Below are 14668 nucleotides of genomic sequence, written 5' to 3'. Positions count from 1 at the left end.
TGCTGGAAGAGCCACAATACTGTGCAAGAAAGTCTTGGTCAGAGGCAGCAGTTTCCATTCTTGGTGACAGTAACAACGATACACACTCAGGGAGCACAGGGGAAAGATTCCCATCCTCAGGAGGCCCCAGGAAAACAGGATTCTGGTCTCAGCTGTGCCTCCAACTTGCCCAGCCACCTAGAGCGGGCTTTTCCTGCCTCCCTCTGGGCCTCGGTTTCCTGGGTGATGTCGGAGGTCCTCCATTCTGAGGGTGCATCCTTTGTGTCTGCCCCCACAGAAGCTGAACCCGCAGCCCCTGCGAAGACCCGGAGGGATACCAGGGTGGGGTTCGCCTCCCGCAGAAGAAGCTGGGGAAGGAAGAGCTCACGTCCCTGGGGCTGTCCCAGCCTGCCTGGCGCAACTCCGGAGGCAGAGCACGTTGCTGGCCTGCGCCCTGGGACTGGCTTCCCCAGCTGCCCGGAGGAGCTTGTGTTGGGAATAGTTATTAATAAACACAGCAAGACGCAGCCCACAGCCGTGGGTGTGATAAATAGATAAACCCAGTCCAGCGTGGTGGTGGAAACCGCACCCTCCTGCAGGGGGTCCCCGTTTTGTCCTGTTCTTTGGTCGAGGCTGCCCCTCAGGCTGGCTGGTTTGCAGATGGGCATCGAGTACTTTTGCGGATGTGTTGGGCTTGCGTTCCAGGCCCTTGAATAGAATCTCGATCAATCGAGGAGGCCCCTGGTCAGTTGGGCGATCGCCGTTTCTTTTTCTTTTCTGTTCCTCGCATGCGTCCGTCCCACCCGGGACAGCCCATGGTGTTTCATGGGTGAAAAGAAGCAGCTCCTAAGCAAGAGGTCCCCCCGCACCTCACGTGGAGACTCGTCTCAAAGTCGTCTGTATTCTCAAGCCGTTTTCCCTGCTTGACTTTTGCGTTTTGTCAATGAAACCTCCATGCCCTGAGTAGCCACACCTGTAAGTCATTTCTTCTTCTTCACGCGGTCCTCAGGCTCAGGGAGGTTGAGGAGCTGCTGTTGCTGGTCCAACCGCATACACCAAAACCTACGTGGGCTCAGGCTTTTCTGAGCTCACTGAAATCTTCGTCCATTTACCTGCAGTGGGCTCTCCAGTGGGCAAAACCTCCCCTGCCTATTAAGAAGACCTAATAAGGTGCTGCCACACCCAGAGTGGATGGCATCAGCGACCACCTCCATGTGGCAATGATACTCTCAATCAGAGATACGCGACATTCTCCACCTCCCCCAAACCCACCTTCAGTTGGAAACCACTGGTTTTCATGAGCCCTGAGCACTTTCTAAAGCCCTTTGACACCCCAGGGCCCAAGGGAGCAAAGTCCCACCTGCTTGCGGGCTGGGCATGGCTCCTCCCAGGCTGGGCTGTGGACACTGGAGTCCAGCTTGGCTTCTGCACTTCCCAGCCCCATTCTGGTGTGTTCCTCACCCTGTCCACACTCCACGGGGAGGGTTTTCCCAGCAGCCTCTGGCTCTCTGATGATGCGTCGTGGTTTTGTTTTGCTCCCCTTGGAAGGGGAGCCACTCCCTCATGACACCCTCTGCCTGCCGCCTGGATGGCAGAGCCAGGCAGGGAGTGTCAACCTGGAGCAGCCCACTCCTCCTGCTGGGGGACCTGGGGGTGCAGGGTGTGTGGCATAAGCTCTGGGGCGGGGACCCCGGGCTGAGGTCTCAGCTAGTTACTCCCTCTCTGCATCTCACCTGCCACGTCCGCCAGGCGGGGATTGAGGATGGCGTGATCACTCCTGGGTGCTTGTGAGGGTCAAGCACTCAGGAAACAACCTGAGATTATTGTTTTTATCAAAGTCTGGCCGCCTTCAGCAACTCAGTAGCTTTTTTTTTTTTTTTTGAGACAGAGTCTCGCTTTGTTGTCCGGGCTAGAGTGAGTGCCGTGGCATCAGCCTAGCTCACAGCAACCTCAAACACCTGGGCTCAAGCAATTCTTCTGCCTCAGCCTCCCGGGTAGCTGGGACTACAGGCATGCGCCACCATGCCCGGCTAATTTTTTCTATATTGTCCAGATCATTTCTTTTTATTTTTTTAGGAGAGACGAGGTCTCGCTCTTGCTCAGGCTGGTCTCAAACTCCTGACCTTGAGCGATCCACCCACCTCGGCCTCCCAGAGTGCTAGGATTACAGGCGTGAGCCACCGCGCCCGGCCCTCAACACAGGCATTTTTAAAGGGCCCTCTGATCCCTGCCACGCTCAGCTGACATCGCAGGATGAATGGCGGCCAGGGGACTTCCGCGTGCAAGGTTGCTCTGAGCCACCCTCTTGTCCTACTGACGTCTCTGTAAGGGTCACTGACTGCTGTGTTGAGCTGTGGTTTCAGGGCGCCCCTGGGGCAGCCCACCGCCCACCTTGGAGCCCCCGAGGGCCCTGCACAGCACGTGGCCCACAGTTGACGGCCGTGCAGGGTCAGGAATGAGCTGCCTGGGCTCCCGTCCTGGCTCTGTCAACCTCACGAGCTCTGTGACTCGGGTAAGTCCCTGCACCTCTCCCGGAACCTGTTTTTTCTCCTGTGTTGTTTTGGTCTTCTGAGCGTGCACCTTTTCGGGGGGCGGTGTGAGAGTCTCGTGTGCTATTGTGGGGGGGTCTTAGCGCAGGATGCATAACACATGCTAACTGCTGGCGTTGTTGTTATTCATTTAATTTTACAGGAATTAAGATAATAGAAAGCACGAAAGTGCACCAGAACAACTAAGCTCATTCCGTCGATCCTCCCACACCCGGAGGCCTCTGTCGTGGCTGTGTGTGCAAACACCCGGAGACCTGCTTGGAAAGCCGTCTTAGAAGTGGCAGACTTTCTGTTCTCGATTTGTAGGTGGATGAGGAGGGTCGATAAGAGAGAAGGAGAAACGCTTTTCCCCTCCCGCAGGTCCCCGCAAGGCCCCGCCGTGGCTGTGCAAGCTCAGCTCCCCCCTGGTAGGGCTGGGGCAATGCCGAGAGGAGAGGCGGGGAGGGTGGTACCGCAGGGCAGCACCGCAGTGCAGTCGGGGGCGAGCTGCTAGGCCTAAGTCTCTTCTTCCGCCCCTTCCGCCTCCAGCGTGTCCTCATCGCCCTCCGCCTCCTGGTCCTCAGCCACACGTTCCTGCTTTTCCTGGTTAGAGACAGCACAGGAATGTTGGTGTGGGTGGGAGGCAGTCCGTCCCTCTCCCCCCGTGTTAACCCCATGAGGCTAAAAGCAGCCACTGGCTGAAGCTTGGATTGCCCAGCATCCTGGATGCGGTGGCACCAGCTCCACGGCTGGCGAGGGCCCAGTGGGTGCTCAGAGCCTGTGGGTGCAGAAGGTGGGCAGAGCCTTGGGAATCCAACAGACTTGGGTACGAGTCAACTTGCAGACCTGGCAACCCTGGGCTAGTGCCTCCTGAGTCTCCATGGCCCTCTCCTGTAAAGAGGACGTGACACCCTGTAGGGGCTGTGGCTAGGATTATAAGGACTCAGCGTGGATAGGACAGCTTCCATGCCCGGCAGTGATCTCTGACCATCAGGATTTCAGGCCTACTGCAGAGATGATGAGAGAAGCAGGAAGTGTGTGGCAGGCAGAAGGGGCCACGTTTTGTGAACAGCAACCCCTTCTCAGGCTCAGTTTCTTCATCTAGAATGCTCAAGCTGTTGCAAGGAGTGCGTTTTGGGACATATCACAAGGCATGGCGCCTACCAGCCACAACGCATTGTAAAAGGTGGCCACTGTCATCTTTGCCTTCTGGTGGGCTGGATGGGCCAGGGAGATGGGTGGGAGGAGCCCTGGGCTATGGGACAGAAAGCCAGGGCTCTAGTCTCGCCCCTGCCATACATGGAGGGAGCTCCCTGCCCCACCGGTGCCACACAGAGAGTGTGAGGATGAAGCGGTTCATAGCCAACTCTTTCTAAACGCAAAACGCACCAGCAGGAATCACACCCTTTCCCCAGAGCCGGTGCGAGGGGAGACAGAAGTGGGAGAAGTCACGAGGTGGAACCAGTTATCTCCCCACGTGCTCACCCCCCACCCACCACGTCCATTCCATCAGTGACCACGAACTTGTCACCCAGCTCTTCCTGTGACCAAAGCCAGCGTCACAGGTGGGTGCTCTGTGCAGTGACACAGGGTCTGTGCTCTGCTGTCATTGTCTTGAAATTCTCAATACTTTTTAAACAAGGGGCCCTACATTTTCATTTTGCACCCCCCAATTCTGTAGCTAGTCTTTCTTAGAAGGGTAAATACTGAGACCGGGCGTGGTGGCTCACGCCTGTAATCCTAGCACTCTGGGAGGCCGAGGTGGGTGGATCGTTTGAGCTCAGGAGTTCGAGATCAGCCTGAGCAAGAGCGAGACCTCGTCTCTACTAAAAATAGAAAGAAATTAATTGGACAGCTAAAAATATATAGAAAAAATTAGCCAGGCATGGTGGTGCATGTCTGTATGCACACGACCTTCAGGCTGAGGGCAGGGTCACACTGCTTGAGCACGAAGTCCCAGATGTCCAGGGTCCCGTCCATCTTGGTGGCAAGGGGCCCTACATTTTCATTTTGCACCCCCCAATTCTGTAGCTAGTCTTTCTTAGAAGGGTAAATACTGGCATACACCCCATTGTTCTCCCCACCCCACACTGTTCTTGGGGTCTTTCACGTCTTAGCATCTGATCTGTGGCCCCCTAAGGGCAATGACCCACAAGAGCAATGTCTTTTTTCTTCTTCTGTCCCCTGGTACAAAAGGGGGCCTGGAAGGTAACCAGATACCATCTTTATAGCTCAATCTTCTCATTTTCTAGATGGAAATTAAGGAACCAAGAGCTGACACAGCTAGAAAGTGCTTTAAGAGCTGGGGCCATGGGCTGATGAGCTGACCACAGGTCACACTTCTGACACCAGACCTCAGCAAGCCAGCATGATGGACACACCGCGGATGTCACAGCCCTTCTCTCCGCGGGCCTCAAGGCTCATTCCTCTCTGACAGCTTGTGTACCCCTAGGACCTTCATTTGGTCCATCAACATGCATGTTCACCATGGGGGAGGGAGGATACCAGGAGGGAGGGAGCCTGGCTCCTGTCCGCAAAGGGCCTGATGTCTATTTGGAGACTAAGGATTCCTCGGGAGGCGGGGAGGAATTCCTCCCGCTTGCCAGATGGACAAATGAAGGGCCAGCTGGTAAGGAGACTGGCTCGAGGTCACCCAGGAGGTCAGTGAGCAGGCAGAACCCAGGCACCACAGCCCCCACCTGCCCCCAGCCCACGCACGGGCCCCTGGCTGAGGCCCCTACGATCTTGGGCTTCCTCTTCATGGCGTCTGCCTCCTTCTTCTTCAGCTCGGTGTAGATGATGTCAAAGAACTCCTGCTCAGCCGCGCCCACCATCGCCTGCAGGTCGGAGACCAGCTCCTCGTCCCTCTGGTCATCGTCCTTGCCCTCCGCCTTGCCTTTCTCCTTCAGCCGCATCTCACGGTGCCTGGCCTCCAGGATCTTCTCCCGGCGCGTCTCACGCTCAAACATCTGGGCACAGAGAGGCCAGAGGGGACAGAGAGGCCAGTAGTGGGGGCGGGGGGCAACTGGCGGCTCCAGCACAGGGGCTGGGTGGGCCTTCTACTGAGCTCTTCTGGCTCTACTCCAAACGGTCCCCACTGGGGTCTGTACCCAGGACTAGTGTCAGGAGAGGAGGGGGACGCCAAGTTACTCAGTTCCAGAGAGCGCCCAGTACACAGACCACAGGGTAAAGAATGCCCTTTGGGCAGGGCGCGGTGGCTCACTCCTGTGGCTCAATCCTAGCACTCTGGGAGGCTGAGGCAGGAGGATCACTTGAGGTCAGGAGTTCGAGATTGGCCCAAGCAAGAGTGAGACTAGGCTGCTTTGCCGTGGGGTGGGGTCTGCAGAAGCCACTTACGGAAGAAGCTATGTTCTTCTCATTCCTCTGCAGGGTGGAGAGCCCTTGTGAGACCTCCAGCAGGGTGGTCGTCCCCAGCTGGGAGCCACAGGCGATGAAACACCCATTGTCCTGCACCCGGAGGCAGAAGAGGGCCTCATCACACACCTGTTGTTGAGGCCAGGTGGGGAAGAGAGGAACAAAGTTACGTTTGTCTGATTAACTGGTCCCTGGGGAGGCTTAGCGCTTGGCCCCTTGCAAACGCCCTCAGTGATGCCCCCTGCCCACAGGATGAAGTTCAAACTTGAAGATTGGCTGTCAAGACCCCTGGCCACCCCCCACCCCACACCTCTTCAGCCCAGCCCCACAGTCATCCTGCGGTTCCCAAACCTCATGCCTTTCATAGCCCCAGCCAGCGGGGTCAGCTCAGCCAACGCTGACATGATAGCATCAGCTCAGGCTCGCAGGGCAGCTGCCCGGAGCCCACCTCCAGGGTTTCTGAAAGAATAGGCCTGGGAGGAGAGGCCAGGCATCTGCTTTTGTTTCTTTTTTAATTTCTCCCAGGTGAACCTGCTGCTGTGCCACCAGGATTTCAAGTCCCCCAGACCGCTTAACCTTTGGAGGGGCACATGCTTCCAAAGCCAGAGCTGCAGTGAGCCAGCATGCCACTCATCCAGAGAGGCCCCACACACAGAGACACACCCGATCACATGTGGCCCACGTGAGCTCACAGCACACCACACTGCCAGCACTTCCGGGCCTGTCTACAGAGGGCCCAGCTAATTGAGGGCCTCGATACACGGGGAGAGAATGCACACGACCTTCAGGCTGAGGGCAGGGTCACACTGCTTGAGCACGAAGTCCCAGATGTCCAGGGTCCCGTCCATCTTGGTGGTGAAGAAAACTGCTGGTCTCATCGGGCTCCAGGCGCCATCAGTGAGATAAGCCATGTGGTACCTGTGGGGGCCGGGTGCCATGGGAAAGGGGCCATTAGGATTGGGAGGGACAGAGAGGACGCTGGGCCCCAGTCCTGCTCAGTTAGTCCCTCCTGGGCTGCAAGGTCTGAGGCTTGCTGGACAGGAAGTTCTTCCTCGTGCCTGACTTCTAGCTGCGCCAGCCTCACCCAGCCACAGCTCACAGGCTGTTCTTCAAGGGGCTGGGCATGGTCCTTCCCCTGGGCTGGCCACTAGCATTTCTCTCTGCTAACTCCAGGCCACAGGCACGTGTTGCTGGATCTGGGCCCAGTCTGGGACTCGCCCAAAGGATCCAGAGGAAGGACATGCCCAGAAAAGTTCATGAAACTCAGATTAGGAGAGTGTTACACTTCCTACTTGGTTTAATCTAGATTTTCAAGAGTTTCTTCAGTGAACATGGAACATTTTTTAAAAAGAAACATACACCAAGATTGGCAAGCCCCACACCATCCCTTGCAAGGTGACTGGCCCCTGCGGCCCTGTGCTGGTGTGCCTTATCCCTGCCCCCAAGGGCACTGGCATTGTCTCAGCCCCTGTGCCTGAGAAGCTGCTGCTGGCGACTGGGATTGACAACAGCTACGCCTTGGCCAGGGGCTGCTGTGCCACGCCGGGTCATCTCCAAGGCTTACAGCCATCTGACCTGGTCTCTGCTCTGGTCTAACTGTTGTGCTCAGAGCTCTGTCTCAAGCTCACTCTCTGCTCCTCCCCTCAGAGGAGAGGGGACCCAGGCTGGACAGGCCACGTAGGCGTTGCTGAATCATGCCAAGGCACCCGGATTCCCCAGCCAGACTTCCTGGGTCCAGCTGGGAGGCCAGGAGAAGGTGGCTTTGCGTCCCTTTAACCCAGTTCCCTAACACGCAAATTGAGATGATGAGGAGAGCAGTGCTGCATCGCCTCCCATTCCCAGTCCCCCCACTTACTTGGTCCACATGATGGACGACTCCCGGCTGTCTTCAGACCAGATGCGGGCTGTCCAGTCACCGACAGTCAGGAAGTTCTTTGGGTAGAAGGGGTTTCTCTGGAGGGCATAGATGGGGCCATGGTGGCCCGAGAAGGTGCACACAATCTTCTCAGCTGATGTCTTGGCCTTCCGGTTGCAGGAGATGACAATGCCTTGCTCGGTGCCCACCATGAATTTGGTTGGCTGTGGAGGGAGTGACACAGGAGTGGAAGGCTCCATGGACCATGAGCTCTGGGCTTGGCGGGCATGGCCAGCAGCCTGCTCAGCACATCTGCGGGTGCTAGAAAGTCCCTCAGTTTAAGTCTCTCCTCAGGCTGTGCCCTACCCTCCTGGGGAGCTGTCCCCGCTCTTCCCAGCCTTGTTGGATCCCACCCTTTTTGGAAGCTGCTCGAGGACCCTGTGCTTAATGAAGCCCTCCCTGGCTCTTCCAGTCCCCAGAGGGTCATCACTGGCCCCTTTACAGAGGACTGTTGTGTTCCCTTAGCATTTTCCCATAAAGATCCTGAATGTTTGTTTACAGAGAGACTAAACAAGGCCCAGAGAGGGGACACGGTGTGGCCCAGATCACTCAGAAGGTGGGCAGAGCCTTCCCTGGCATGACAGTAACATTAGCCATAGCACCGTCTAAGTGGATGTCCCTGAGGACTCAGAGCGGTGGTCAACCTGCCCTCAGGAAACCGCCTGGCAGTCGATGAGCTCCTGGAGGGCACCAAGCTTGTCTTACTTGGTTCTGTGCCCACTAAGCGGCTCATTTCATTGTGGATTGTATACACAGAGGCCGGTCTCCCGACTCCTGAGCCTGTGCTCCCGCCACATGTCTGAGCACAGCCCCCCATCACGCAGTGCCTTGCCTTGTTTTCTGTTCCACGTCTTAACTGCTAGGACACACTAGACGACTTCCATGGGCAGGACCTGAGTCTACCACAATGCTGTGTCCTTAGAGCCCCACATGAAAGAATGGGGAAGCCAGGGAGGGGAGGGTCACAGTGGGAAAGGCCTTTGCAAACAGGCTCAGATGTCCCCTGCAGGTAATGGACCTGCCCCTGCAGAGTCCCCAGGTTTCTAATTAAAAAAAAATCATTTTACTGTGCAATTTCCTTCTACCAGAAAATCACTAAAAATATAAATATAAAATCTAGAAAATACCCAGATCTGTCATCTTCTTCCTCCCCAGACTGGGGCCAACCTCCTTGTTTTTAAGAGACCATGGATGACTCGTCTTCATAGCGTCCATGCACGTGACATACTCACAGGTACATCTCTCTCTGGGCCAGGCCCTGGATGCCCACCTGGGATGGGTCAGGGTACAGTTCTGTGCTGCACCCAGGGCTAGCGTGGGGCTGTGCCCCCAACTTCCTCCGGAGGACGTGGAAGACAGGTGCTTATTGTCCCCAGCACCCTGTTGCCCTTGTGTGGACAGGGCCCCTTAAAGGCCTCGGCAGGGATTTGAGAGCGTGTGTGGCTGCCACACTGCAGTCACAGGGAGGCCAGGCCGTGGAGATGGACACAGGAAGCCGGGCAGGAGGGCTGGTCTGCGTTGAAGCCCTTAGCGGGAAACATCAGAAGTAGTTGTCCCTGTGGGCTCTGGGCCATACTTAGCCCCTGGCACTGGGCAGTATGTGTAGCATCGATGAGCAGATTTCAGCCCCCCAGATCCCCCTGACATAGCATGGGGCGTGGCCGAGGTGTAGCGGCCACAGAGAGGCAGCTGGAGAGAGCGCAGCAGGGTCCCAAGCTCACTGGGTGTCACACAGGCTATGGGAGCTGGGCGCAGGCCACCTGCTGGCTCACCACTGGCTTTCTGGCTCAGCCTCAGAGTGGAACAAACTGCTCCTCCAGGATCCCTGGCCCCACAGCCCCCTGCTGTCCCCATGAGCAAGGCAAAGGCCACTGGCCTCCTCTAGGGAGAGAGAAAGATGCTCAGCTCACTAATCCCTGGCTCGCTCAGGAGACTAGGAAGCCTCGACAGATGCCTTCGGCCCCCTAGGGGACCTGGAGGGCCCTGGGAGTCCTGCCCTGAGACCCATCCTCAGCAGGGGAGGCGGGTGGAGAAATTGGAATTGGTACTCAACCAAGGGTGTGTCGGGTGTCCCCGAGAAGTCCCTCTGGACTGAACAGTGCAGGATGCTCTTCAGCTTGTCCCCAGAATCCAACCATTCTCCCCTCCCCCCTGCAACCACTGTGGCCTGAGCCTCCTTCATCTCACACCCAGGTTGTTGCCTCCTGACTGGTCTCCTTGTTCCACCCTTGTCCCCGTGACTGTCTCCTCTGTCCAGTGGCCACACCCTAAGATGACCCTAGTGAATCACGCCCTTGTGCAGTCCCTTCCCTGGGGTGTGGGCATAACCTGTCCTTTGCTTCTACCCGGCAGAATACAGCAAAGGGACGGTGTCGCTCCTGATGACGTTATGTTATACGTGGCTCTGCCTCAGCAGACCAGAGTGGAGACTCTCCCTGGCTTGCCATGCTGCGAGAGGGCCTGAGAGAGGGTCAGGGCGTAGGCGTGAGCCATCTCTAGGGGCTGATGGTCGGCAAGGAAACAGGGCACCACAGTCCCACAACTGCCAGGAGCTGAACTCTGGCAACTGGAGGGAGTTTGGAGGCAGATTCTTCCCCAGTCCAGATTCTGGATGAGGACACAGCCCAACCAGCCTGTGAGACCCTGAGCAGAGGACCCAGCCAAAGTATGTCCGGACTCCCGACCCACAGAAACTGTGGACATAATAAATCCGTGTTACTTTAAGCCCCTAAATTTGTGGTAGTTTGGTACAAAGCAATAGAAAACGAATATGCTGATCTTTCTGCAACGTAATCAACTGCTGTCTCCTCTGCTCTGAATCTTGCACAGCCGCCACCTCACTCCGAGTGAAAGCCCACTCGAGGCAGGGGCAGAGCCAGGGCTGGAGACCAGGCCTCCCCAGGAAACAGGGCTTTTCTGGAACCCTGTCCTGTTGGAAATAATTGCCCTCTGTTCAGCCCAGCCACCAGCCAAACGGTGCCTTGGTGGGACAGTGAGAACTCTGCTGCCCCCTGCTGGAATGCTGCTGTAAAGACCACACAGGTCTGGGATGGCCGCAGTGAGGTCGGCGCTCAGGGTCCCCAGGCACCTGATACACCAGCCACCGCCTGTACTGAGCCCTGGCAACGGACACTCACCAAGGTGGACTCGAACTCCAGGGAGATGGCCCCTAGGGCATTTTCCAGCTGCTCCTTTCTGGTGATGTCCATGACCACTACCTCAGTGGGCTCGCTGATCTTTCGGATGTCCCACCACATGACCTGGCGGGAGGAGAGGACAACGCTGAGACCTTGAGGTCCTGCGATGCCCCTCGCTTTTGCCTTCCTACCCCTCCACCTCCCTGGCCCAGCACTGGGGCTCCCGACAGCCATGGGAGCAGACCCACTTTGAGAATCGCTGTTCCACGTGCAGTCTCCAGACCCGGCTGGTCATAAAATCTGCACAAAGTCCAGATGCCAGGGCCTCACCCAAGACCTGCTGAATCAAAATCGCCAGGGGCAGGCCCAAGAATCTGTATTTTTCAAAGCTCTCCCCACTATGGCGATATCTAGCAATGTTAAAAATGCACATATGCTTTGAACTAGAAGTCCCACTGCTGGGAACATATGCTGCAATGTGTCTGCACACGTGTGCGATAATCTATGTACGAAGACACTCCCTGCTACATTTTTTAGAGTAACGGCAAAATATTAAGATCCACTTAGATAAATTACGGAACCCACACGCTGCAGTCCTTAACAGGCATGGGGCAGTGCTTTATGAAATAGGAGACTGTCTCCAAGATACGCAAAATGAAAAACATCGCGTGCAGAACAGTGTGTAAGGTGTGCAAAAAGAAAGAGCAAAGAAGAGAGGTACGTGTTTGCCTGACTCTGCAGAGACTATCTCTGAAGCAGACACAGGCGTCTACAGGAGGGCGGGAGGCTGCAGGCCCGGGTGGGAGGAGGGCATTTCACCGTCTGCCCTTTGGCACTTTTGGGTTCTCTTCCATGTGCATGTATTACTCACTATTCAAGTTCAAAATCAAACATAAAAGGAAATGTTCCCGGGTGATTCTGATGTGAAGCCAGGACTTTTACTCTCCCCGTCACCCCTTCCCCCCCGTGTCTGCCCGGCTGGTACCTGCCCATCCGTGGACGCCGAGAAGCACTCAGTGCCCGTCTTCGACTGCAGCCAGATGGTGCCGTACACGGGGTCTCGGTGGCTGAACTCGATGGTGGACAGCTCCGCCACCAGGCTGCCCTTCCGGGTGTCCCAGCAGGCTGGTGCAGGAGCATAGCAGGAAGGGGTGAAAGGGAGCACAGGGGTGGGGAGCAGGGGACAGAGGGAGGCTGCTTCTCTTGGTTTGGCAGGTCTGTGGAATTTTAGAAGCAGGGCCAGACTCAAACTAGCCTGAGTCTCCTACCAGCCCCCACAGAATCTCTGGAGGGACCCCCCGAGTGCAAGCTGCATGGCTCCTTTGAGACCTTACCTTGTGCTGATGCCTCACTAGGCCCTGGGGAAGCTCTGGGGATAGGACAGGTGTGGTTCCGGGCAGGAAGGGGGCCCGACAGCATGGTCTGTGCTGTGGATGCTATCGTGGCGGGCGAACACGTGAGGGTGGTCAGGGAGAGGGGTCGGGAAGTGACAGGCAGCTGAGACTGAGGAGGGACCCAGCCAGGCACAGGGGAGTCTCCAACCCAGAACACAGCAAGGGGAAGGGCGGAAGGAAGGTGAGAACATTTAGGCAAATCTCTCCAGATGTATAAACTCCTTCCCTTCCACCCTCTGTGCCTTTCCTGCCTCTCTTGGAAGGAAACTCCCCAGAGGAGCTTCACCCTTTACTGTGATGTGTTATTAGTGCTTTGCCAAGAAACATGGGATGCTTATCTACTTCTGTCCTGATGGATTCTGTTTTCATTTTCCCATGAGCGTGCATCGGGGACCCACCCTGTTACAGATGTTTGTAGGAAAGCTGGTTTTGTAAAATAACAAAAGTACTCAGTCCATAAGTTTTGACTTAACGTTTCCCCAAGTCCAAGGCATTTGCACCTGAACTGGCCGGGCCCAGAAATGCATTTTCTCAGCTAAGCTCGCTCTGCTTGGGCAGAGCAGTGCTCGAGGGCGGGTCCCATGGGGTCCCATAGGCCCCCACAGGGGCCCTTCTCACAGCAGCAGAGCCCCAGAGCCTGGGCCGGTCTGAGCCGGCATGAAAAACCACTGAAAGAGGCTATGAATAATGAGTGAGGCAAGGCTCCTGAATAAATCATGGCAAAGTGGCTCTGCTTCAGTCTTTTAGATCTCCGGCACCCGGATAATTTGGCAGGGAGAATTATGGGAGCCCATGTCAGTTCCATAATCTGAAAGCTCCCTGGGGAGGAAGCAGCAGGGCTGGAGGTGGGGATCAGGGGTCCCAGAAGGCCAGGAGGCAGCTGGCTACAGAGGGTTTCCAAGGAGAAGTTTCCCAGCCATCCTGGCTCCTCCTCCCAAGGAAGAAGGGAAGTAAAAGAGGGTGCAGAGGTGGAGGGGTAGGGAGCCCTTTCAATGCCCAGGACCAAGACTGGCCTGGGGTTTTGGCGAGGGGTCGGCTGTCTGGCTACTGCAGGGCCAGGGGTAGAGGGCAGGTGGGGATATTCAGCACCGATGATGTGGGCAGGTTACTTCTGATCTCACTAGAAATTTAAAAAATCAGTTTTCCAGGTATGCTGTCAGCAAAATGGCAGACTAAGGACTTCTGAAAATTCTCTCCTCTGTAGTAGCAATAAGAAAATGTAAATGGATTAAACTCTCCAATTAAAAGGCAGAGATTGACAGAATAGATTAAAAGAAAAAAAAAACCATGATCCACTGTCTGTCAACTATATGCAGTCTACAAGAGACACATTTTGGATTCAAAGACACAAATAAGTTGAAAGCATAAGGATGGAAAAAGATATATCGTGCAAACAGTAATCAAAGAGAACTGAGTGCCTACCTCAGAGAAGACAGAGTTAGGGACAAAAAAAATGTTATTAGAGACAAAGAAAGATATTATGTACTTATAAAAGGGTTAATTCATTAGGAAAACAAACAGTTATAAACATGCATATGCATCTAAAAACAGAGTCTTAACATACAGGAAGCAAAACTTGACAGAATTGAGGGAGAAATAGACAATTCAATAATAATAGTTGCAGACTTCAATACCCTACTTTCAATAATAGACACCACCGCTAGGTAGAAGATAAACAAGAAAATAGAAGACTCGACCAACACTATGAACTGGACCTCACAGACATCGGTGGAACACTCCACCCGACACCAAGCAGAATACATTCTTCCCAAGAGCACGTGCAACATTCTTTAGGATGGGCAATACGGCCGACCATAAAACAAGTCTCACTGCATTAAAAAGATTGAAATCACGCAAAGTATCTTTTCTGACCAAAATGAAATGAAATGAGGAATCAATAACCAAAGGAAAACTGCAAACTTCACAAATATGTGGAAAACAAACACCATACTCCTAAACACCAATGAGTCAAAGAAGAAATCAAAAGGGAAATTAGAAAATATTTTGAAATGAATGAACATTAAAATATAACATACCAACATATATGGAATGTAGCTAAAGCAGTGCTTAGAGGGAAATTTTTAACTATAAATGCCTATATTTATAAACATCTCAAATCAATAACCTAACTTTCCACCTTAAGAAATTAGAAGGGCCGGGCGCGGTGGCTCACGCCTGTAATCTTAGCTCTCTGGGAGGCCGAGGCGAGTGGACTGTTTGAGCTCAGGAGTTCGAAACCGGCCTGAGCAAGAGCGAGACCCCGTCTCTACTAAAAATAGAAAGAAATTAATTGGACAACTAAAAATATATAGAAAAAAAATTAGCCGGGCATGGTGGTGC

At 54.9% G+C, this 14668-nt stretch overlaps 1 protein-coding gene across 1 annotated transcript in view; it reads right to left on the bottom strand.

Annotated features, from left to right (window-relative positions):
• Positions 1-3023: 3023 nt before the first annotated feature.
• DNAI2 (dynein, axonemal, intermediate chain 2) overlaps positions 3024-14668 on the bottom strand; it is a 20420-nt gene continuing 8775 nt past the window's right edge. Inside the window, exons 6-14 of the mRNA XM_012662230.1 lie at positions 11920-12092; positions 10935-11057; positions 7738-7961; positions 6665-6800; positions 5865-5975; positions 5249-5476; positions 4422-4487; positions 4004-4048; positions 3024-3110 (exon numbers count right to left, since the gene is read on the bottom strand). Coding sequence (XP_012517684.1) covers positions 3024-3110; positions 4004-4048; positions 4422-4487; positions 5249-5476; positions 5865-5975; positions 6665-6800; positions 7738-7961; positions 10935-11057; positions 11920-12092 — 1193 coding nt within the window. The remainder of the gene's footprint in view (positions 3111-4003; positions 4049-4421; positions 4488-5248; positions 5477-5864; positions 5976-6664; positions 6801-7737; positions 7962-10934; positions 11058-11919; positions 12093-14668) is intronic.

The sequence above is a fragment of the Propithecus coquereli genome, unplaced genomic scaffold, assembly GCF_000956105.1.
Source record: "Propithecus coquereli isolate 6110/MARCELLA unplaced genomic scaffold, Pcoq_1.0 Scaffold76, whole genome shotgun sequence".
NCBI classification, from domain to species: domain Eukaryota; kingdom Metazoa; phylum Chordata; class Mammalia; order Primates; family Indriidae; genus Propithecus; species Propithecus coquereli.
The sequence above is the reverse complement of the archived record's forward strand: the minus strand, read 5'-3'. Positions and strand labels throughout refer to the sequence as shown.